Genomic DNA, 7906 nt, shown 5'->3' with positions numbered 1-7906 from the left:
CCCTCGAGCATCCATTCGGAGAGGCTGATTGGATTCGAGGGAAGCAAGGTAGCGTGGTGCTTAATGGAAAGGCGGTCAGCCGTGCGGCGGTGTCGCCTTGTCGTGGATCACCAAATTTGAAGGACCAGAGTCGCAGAGCAGAAAACATGTCTATTCTGGATGCCTTGACTGGTAAGAGAGTCCTAGTGCTGGACGGCGCAATGGGCACCTATCTGCCCGAGAAGGTGGTGGGGAAAAAGCTGTGGTCCGCCCACGCGCTGGTTAACGATCCAGAGGAGATATCGAAGGTGCACGAGGGCTACTTCGAGGCTGGCGCCAACATTGTCACTACTGCCACATACCAGGCCTCAGTCAAAGGGTTTCTTGAGGCTGGAGTCGTGTCCAAGGACAACCAGGAAGAAGAGGCCGCCCGACTGTTCACGCGCGCCGTGGATCTCGCCAAACTAGAAACACTCGGCGAGTCAGATCGGTTCGTCGCCGCGAGCATCGGGCCCTATGGCGCGTATCTGGCTGGCGGACAGGAGTACACTGGCGACTACGGATCAATCAGGGACACTCAGCTGTGTGAATTCCACCGCGTGAGGCTGGAGACTCTGCAGAAGAGCGACGCCGACATTCTCGCCGTGGAGACAATTCCCAGCTTGCAGGAACTGAAGGTGCTCATTGGCATGCTCAACAAGAACCCGGCAAAGCCGTACTGGGTGGCGCTCAGCGTCAATGATGTCAAGTACATGGCAGATGGCACGCCTTTGTCCGAGGCGATCAAGATCATTGAGACTGGGGGGAACGTTGTAGCAGTTGGAGTCAATTGCACTTCTGTGGAGACTGCGGGCCAGACGCTGGAGGAGCTTGCAAAGCACACGAGACTGCCGCTGATTGTGTACCCGAACTCGGGAGAGATTTACAACGGCGAGACGAAGCAATGGGAGTCAAGCGCAAGTACGAAGACGTTGGCGAGTGAGGCGTCTGGTTGGCATGATCTTGGGGCGCGAATTGTTGGTGGCTGCTGCCGGACTACGCCAGATGATATTAAAGCTCTCAGGGAGAAAGTCGATCAATTGTAGTAACCGGTATTTTGTATACTAAATGCATGGTTGATACGTTGCAGGTGTAGCGAATTGTTACAAACGTTGCCACGTGCTGTAACGACATGTTGTAACAAAATGCGAGGCAAGTTGGAACAAAGTTGTTTGCAATTATGAGGGCGTTAGGAAGCTGTAATGGACGATTGATAACAATTATCATGCAATGAGCAACGATGTATTACAATTCTATGTTTCGGGAATAAATAATCTAAGAGTTAAATGCCACCGACTCGCCAGGCACTTGTGGGCAGCCGCTGCAGTCGCGTCATCATCCGCTGAATGAATCCGAAGAAGAGGGCAAGGCCAATGAGAATACACACAATGTTCATGACATAGTACCCGTCTCGCTCCTTGATGCAGACACCGCCCTGGTCAACACACTGCTGCTTGAGCGCTTCAGTGGCACACGAAAACGACTGGAACAGAGGGCTTTCACCGTCCTTGCCCTCGCTTGGCCGGCAAGTTGCCTTGGTGAAAAAGTCGACTCCATAGAAGATAAGCAGCCGTGGCCACTGGCCACCGAGGTTGGATATAGTATTCAGCGTCGTCATGTAGGTGCCACCAATAAGTGGGTCGGCGATCTGAGTGTGGAATGCATTGATGCACACAAACTGCACTGTCGACATAAAAGACCCGAGTACATGGGCAATGATGACCACGACAAGGTAACCGATCCCGTACTGCTTGTCTGCCGGGAACCACATGACCGTGAGCATCGAGAAGAAAGCGCAGACGAGACGCCCCAGGAACGCCAGCATCCACGGCCGCAGCGGCGAGTCGCCAGTCGACCACTTGGCAGAATAGTAGCCAAAGATGATTTCAAACGGGAAGTCGATCAGCACCGTCAGCGCCATGTCCTCCTTGGAGAATCCCTTTTCGACCAGCTTAAGATTGGTCACTGCCTCATTGGCTTGGAATGCAAACTTGGACACCAGGTGGACAGCAATGAGCATCTGGATGTTGTGCAGCTTGAGTACCCGGTACATGGAGCGGTAAACATGCATGATGCCGCTAGTGCCCTCGTCGTGCTTCGTCCGCTCTTCATGCTTGAACAGGCCTACGAAGATCGTCACAATGAGGTACATGAGGCCCCAGAATGTCAGATACTGGCTCAATGAAAGCAAAGGAATTTCACTGGGAGACTCCCGGAAGTACTTGTTGGCAAATTCGTGAGAGTTGAACGCCAGGAATACCGTAAACGATAAAAAGTAGCCCGTGTTAAGACCAATTGTCTGCGCTGTAGATGCATACGACAGGCTCTGCTGCGACAACAAGGTCAGCGCCCACCCGTCTACAGCAATGTCCTGCGTAGCACACAGGAAAACAAGCAGGAAGAAGAATACAGTGATGGCCCCGAGGTTGTGCTCGGCCTGTTCCATGTACGGCTCAATGTTCCGCCCCAGCCAGATGAGCACAAACGCGCTGACAAACTGGATCGGCACGATCCACGACTTGCGGCGACCAAACTGCTTGCTATATATGGCGTCGACAATGGGGGACCACAGCAGCTTCAAGCTGTACGGGTAACTGGCCAGGGTGAACAGCCCCACCTGGCCGTAGCTGAGCTTTGATTTCAGCAGGAACGGGACCGATCCAAACGCCAGGCCCACGGGAATTCCCTGCAACAAGTATAGACCCACCAGCACAAAGAAATTGCGCCGGTCGGCGGGCGACAGCTGGTCAAGCCCCAGGCTCTTCTCCCTAGACCCCGCAGCTTCCTGACGAGCAAAGATTTCCTCGTTTTTCTCCACGTCATCCAAGGTGAGGGGAAGGCCTGGCTCCTCCGGAGTCGGCTTCTTGCGGTGCGAGAGCTCTACAGCTGGTTCCATGGTTTGTTAGCACCTAGCAGGGAAGGGATGATGCGCTGTCACGGAGAAATATATTTCAAACCCCAGGGGGCCCCCGGTGGGGACGCGCTGATAACATCACCAAAAATCCAAAAATACCACCCCACCGCCAAAGAATGGACCTTGAGATAGGCGAGTTGGAGAAGGATATAGCGCAGTATGAGTTCAAGGTAGAGGAGCTGCGGAGAGAGTATGAAAAGAAGTGCATCCGGACGTTCGTAGGCGGAGGAGAGAGTAGCAGCCCCGAGGGGGTCGATCTGCTGGGAAGGATCGAAAAGCGGCGCGTAGAGCTGGACTTGGCGGTCAAAGAGAACCTCGACCGGATGACCGGCATCACGTACTTTAATGTGGCGGATTTCGACGGCTTTGGCATTCGGTTTGAGGTGTTTGCACGTAGATCTTTTAGAACGCCGCACTATGTCATCCTCAAGAAGGAAGATAAGGGTGGCCGACTGGATATCCACCAGCACACCATTCCTGCATTCATCCCTTTGGGGACCTACAAATACAAGTATCTCAACGGAGACATCCAATTGTTTGCCGAGAGCGTGTACCGTGACCTCAACCGCCTGGAGCGGCGCAGGGCTGCGCTCGAGAGCCTTAAGGGAATCACAAGCGTAGGCTTTGATCCCGCAGTGCGAATAGTGCGAATTGGGTTAGGCGATGACGAGGTCCAATTAGTGTGCAGCGATACCGAGGTTGTGAGTGTTGATGGTGCCGAAGGACCGCTACTCCATGCGATTCTGGGTTCCCTAGATGGGCTGCCAGAGCGAATGGCTCTTTATTTAAATCGTTAATAAATTATATCGCATTATTCCAAATGGAGCGCTGGTATATTATCGAGGTAGTTGTTTGACAATTGATGGCGTGCGTCAAGTCGAATACCAGAAGTATACCCCACAATGGATAGTGTTGGCATGTAAGTGACAAAGGTCAGTCCATTCCGTCAGTGCAAGGATCTAGTGGGCGTGGTTAATTAATTGGGTCAGCTCGAGGTGATTGGATCTAGTAGACGTTGACTGGCCCAATTAAAGGTGAATGGATCTAGAAGGCATGGCGAGTTGATTAGGTCAGTTCAAGGTGATGGGGAGGTTAAGTATGCCCAAAGAGTGCCCTGCCAGGCTCTGACTTCCGCGCGTAGACGTAGACTACCAGGATCTCAATGTACCCCCAAATGAGCCCCGCCATCTTCTCCGTAAAAGAGTGAAAGTAGATCGAGGTCATCAACAGCATCCACCACCACAGAGCAATCAACGACAGAACAGTCTTGATAGCAAACGGCAGAGGCCTCGCAATACTACGCAACGTCGGGAGGATCTCAAACCACAAAAACAAGCTCGAATGCGGCAGCAGGAACGAGTGCCCGCTCGGATCGTACCCGCCAGTCCAGATGCCTCCCTGCGACCGGCACGCTGCCGAGGACATCGGCGTCCCAGCCTCGATTCCGTCTACACCGTCACAGTACCCGCCCGTCAAAACAAAGATACGGTCCATCAGAGGCATGCCGAAGAACCACTGTGCAAACAGCAGCCACCACACTGTAGCAAGGACGTATCGAAGCGCCTCTTGTCGCAGGACAGCAAACCGAAGGCGCCCATGCTCTCGCGAAGCAGCATAGGCACTGTGTACTGCGAATGCCATGGTCGTCCATAGCCATGCTTGGCGCACGAACAAAACGTTGAAGACGTTGCGCTTGTTGGAGAAGTAACTCGGCCCGGGGTTGAAAATGGAAACTAGCTGGCCTAGCACCATTGTCATTGGGTAGAGCGCCAAAATGGCGACTTCGTCTAGCGACAGCCCGTAAATGTCCCGCGGAAGTCTGGGCAGTATGCTCTCTGGGGCTTCTTTAGCCTGTTCTATCTCGTTATCAGCCATTGTCTGCAATATCGGATCCGTGGCGTGGGTTGAGGAAGATGTTCCGTTTGGCGGAACTCCCATCGCATATGTTTGCCGTCAACTCAACCAAGGGAAAGGGCAAGACGGGATGGATCAAGAGACAGTAGAGCTTCCTACGCGATGGGAGGTAGAACTCGAGGTATGTATGTCCATTACGTGATATGATTCTGTCTAGCTAACGTCGAAAATAGTTCATCCAGTCGCTGGCGAACCCACAGTACCTCAACTTTCTAGCGCAGAATAAGTACCTCGAGTCGGAGGAGTTCCTTAATTATTTGGGGTATTTGGAGTACTGGCGCGATCCAGAGTACTCGAAGTACATCATCTACCCGAATTGCCTGCATCTTTTGACTCTTTTAAAGGAGCCACGGTTCAGACAGGATATTTTGCGGGCTGACATTGCAAAGCTGTTTATGGACGACTTCTACATGAAATGGCTAAATCCGGCTAATATCACTCAGTTTCTGGACCAAGCTAAGCCAGCTGGCCAAGAACCGACGATTAAAGATGAGGAGGTGAAGAAAGAGTAATTGTAACATGTTACCACGGTTAGTCTGGCAGCCGGGGTCTTTTTGCACTCTCTCCTCTGTAAAAAGGGCACTGAATGATTCTTGTGAACATTGCCCATATCATGATTCCTTACGATAATTTCAAATACTTTTAGGGCTAATAGGTAATAATCCGGCGACAGCCTATGACACCTGCGTATTGGCTATTCCCTTTTTTCGTACTGGCCACTCGACAGCCCAAACTCATATTTTAATATATTGCTTGTTCCTATCTTAAAGATCCTTATGAGGGCCGACAATAGGGTGAATTGGGTCAAAAGTTATAAACAGGCCAAGCAAGGAGTCATGATTGTTACGATCATCAAATAAGCCATTAGAAGATCACACATTTATCCGTTTGATGTTGCCATAGTTAGATTCTTCCCGTTTTCTAACAAGAGAAGGTATCCAGGAGACGAAGCATGGTTAAAAGCTGAATGTAGTGGAAGAGATGTCTGAACTACGAACAGAATTGGTCGTGACGTGAGTGCAGACATTTATACCTCAAGCTACTCCGTCAACTGCTTAGAGGATAAGGTCGACTGGGAATTGAAGCTTAGTATGGGTGACCCTCCTATTGTAAAGCATAATTGCCATTGAATAATCTTCACCTAGTCAGTACCTGATATCTATGATACTGCATAGCTTAGCCCCATCCAACAACCATTGTATTTTGTTGGAATTTACTGTAGTCCCAGACTTCAGTTTAAGATAGTCTGCAATATTGACTTATAATTCCTCTGAACAGTCAATAATGGCATAGCCTATCCTTATTTCCTGCCCTAACGATTTAATAAAGTACAGTGTAAACAATTATGAATCGATCTGGCATAGCCAACGGTTGTGGCACGGCTGTGTGTGTGGGGGGGGGGGGCGGAACACACCAATAAAGCCGCACGAGTCACGTGAAATTTGCCAACCGACGCTCATTAATCATCATGGAGACCAGGACTGGTCGACCATACCAGATGCGTAATTGGAGCTGATAATGCTGAAAAGAAGCTTCCCAAACGCACTGAGGACTGTCCGGCCGGGCCTGTTCTATTCGACGGCCAAGCCGAAGGCGGCATCGAATGCCCCCTCGAACCCGCAGATGTCCTTCCCGTGTCTCGACCGCCTCGAAAAGCGCACTCAGTCGTTCGAGTCCGGCCCCGAGCCCGCCTACTCGTTCGTGTCGTCCGGATACGAGAAGTATATTTCCAACCAGCCCATGAGGCTCGACTATGGCGGTACACTGCCTGAATTTGAGATTGCATACGAAACGTGGGGTCGCCTGTCTCCCCAGAAAGATAACGCCATTCTAATCCACACGGGGCTCTCCGCGTCGTCCCACGCCAAATCGCACGACAAAAACACCAAGCCAGGATGGTGGGAGAAGTTCATTGGCCCCGGGCTGAGCATTGACACGGATAAGTTCTTCGTTATTTGCACCAACGTTCTGGGCGGGTGCTACGGGTCAACAGGGCCCAGCTCAACCGATCCGGCCGACGGCGAGCGATACGCTACCAGGTTCCCCATAATTTCGGTCAATGACATGGTGCGGGCCCAGAAGCGCCTGGTGGCTGAGCATTTTGGCATTGACCGGCTTTACGCATCAGTCGGGTCGTCAATGGGCGGCATGCAGAGTCTGGCATATGCTACAGAATTCCCGGATGCCGTTGGGCGTGTCGTTTCTATATCCGGCTGTGCGAGGTCGCATCCATCTTCGGTGGCTATGCGATTTGTGCAGAGACAGGTGCTCATGTCGGACCCCAATTGGAAGCGAGGGTTCTACTACGACGGCGTTCCTCCTCATGTGGGCATGAAGCTGGCCCGAGAGATTGCGACTATTACGTACCGGTCTGGGCCCGAGTGGGAAAAGCGATTTGGCAGAGACAGGGCTGATCCGTCACGTTCTCCTGCGCTGTGCCCTGACTTCCTCATCGAGACCTATCTCGACCACGCCGGAGAGAAGTTCTTTTCGGAGTACGACCCAAACTCGCTGCTTTATGTGTCAAAGGCCATGGATCTGTTTGATCTTGGTCGAGCTAGTTTGGAGGCGGCGAAGAATCGACAGGTTGCAGACTATGAGCCTGCCCTATGTAGGGCGTTACCGGAGAATCTAATCCAGGAGCAGCCACGTGACGCCATTGCCGAGTCGTCTACGGAAGATCTGGTGCAGGGTATGAAGCCAATGAGCTCGATTCCGACGCTGGTCCTGGGAGTTGAATCGGACATACTATTCCCGTTCTGGCAGCAGCGTGAAATTAACAATGTGCTTTCAACTGGTGCTGCGTCTCAGGGACTCGATCCGAGCATTCATCAGTACGTTGAGCTCGGCAACGATGTTAGCATGTTTGGTCATGATACTTTTTTGCTTGCTGTTGACGAGGTGGGCGGGCCAGTAAAGCGGTTCCTCGAAAGTTGAACGCCATACAATTTTACGGTCAATCTTGCATTATTATCTGCTGGTTACAGATTATTGAGGCAGATACTGTAAGTGTACCTGGAGTTCGGAAGACAGCTCTATTGTACCAATTCGACAGTACTG

At 51.8% G+C, this 7906-nt stretch overlaps 6 protein-coding genes across 6 annotated transcripts; 4 read left to right on the top strand and 2 right to left on the bottom strand.

Moving 5' to 3' along the window:
- Positions 1-146: 146 nt before the first annotated feature.
- MHT1 (homocysteine S-methyltransferase) lies at positions 147-1064 on the top strand (the record flags this gene model as incomplete). The annotated part of the gene is made up of 1 exon (XM_076685606.1): positions 147-1064. The coding sequence occupies one exon, from the start codon at positions 147-149 to the stop codon at positions 1062-1064; it is 918 nt and encodes a 305-aa protein (XP_076540230.1).
- Positions 1065-1300: 236 nt separating this feature from the next.
- Positions 1301-2914, bottom strand: TRVA0_026S01948 (Acatn family MFS transporter; the record flags this gene model as incomplete). The annotated part of the gene is made up of 1 exon (XM_076685605.1): positions 1301-2914. One exon carries the CDS (start codon positions 2912-2914, stop codon positions 1301-1303), a length of 1614 nt encoding a protein of 537 aa, XP_076540229.1.
- A 134-nt stretch (positions 2915-3048) lies between these two features.
- MCM21 (Mcm21p) lies at positions 3049-3729 on the top strand (the record flags this gene model as incomplete). The annotated part of the gene is made up of 1 exon (XM_076685604.1): positions 3049-3729. The coding sequence occupies one exon, from the start codon at positions 3049-3051 to the stop codon at positions 3727-3729; it is 681 nt and encodes a 226-aa protein (XP_076540228.1).
- A 295-nt stretch (positions 3730-4024) lies between these two features.
- On the bottom strand, positions 4025-4807 carry TRVA0_026S01904 (uncharacterized protein; the record flags this gene model as incomplete). The annotated part of the gene is made up of 1 exon (XM_076685603.1): positions 4025-4807. The coding sequence occupies one exon, from the start codon at positions 4805-4807 to the stop codon at positions 4025-4027; it is 783 nt and encodes a 260-aa protein (XP_076540227.1).
- Positions 4808-4916: 109 nt separating this feature from the next.
- On the top strand, positions 4917-5358 carry SOH1 (mediator complex subunit SOH1; the record flags this gene model as incomplete). The annotated part of the gene is made up of 2 exons (XM_076685602.1): positions 4917-4967; positions 5020-5358. The coding sequence occupies 2 exons, from the start codon at positions 4917-4919 to the stop codon at positions 5356-5358; spliced, it is 390 nt and encodes a 129-aa protein (XP_076540226.1).
- Positions 5359-6469: 1111 nt separating this feature from the next.
- Positions 6470-7783, top strand: TRVA0_026S01860 (homoserine O-acetyltransferase family protein; the record flags this gene model as incomplete). The annotated part of the gene is made up of 1 exon (XM_076685601.1): positions 6470-7783. The coding sequence occupies one exon, from the start codon at positions 6470-6472 to the stop codon at positions 7781-7783; it is 1314 nt and encodes a 437-aa protein (XP_076540225.1).
- Positions 7784-7906: the final 123 nt, after the last annotated feature.

The sequence above is a fragment of the Trichomonascus vanleenenianus genome (genome assembly GCF_965637985.1).
Source record: "Trichomonascus vanleenenianus strain CLIB 3782 genome assembly, contig: TRVA0_026S, whole genome shotgun sequence".
Lineage (NCBI taxonomy): Eukaryota > Fungi > Ascomycota > Dipodascomycetes > Dipodascales > Trichomonascaceae > Blastobotrys > Blastobotrys vanleenenianus.
Note: the sequence above shows the minus strand (reverse complement) of the source record. Positions and strands in the feature narration are given on the sequence as shown.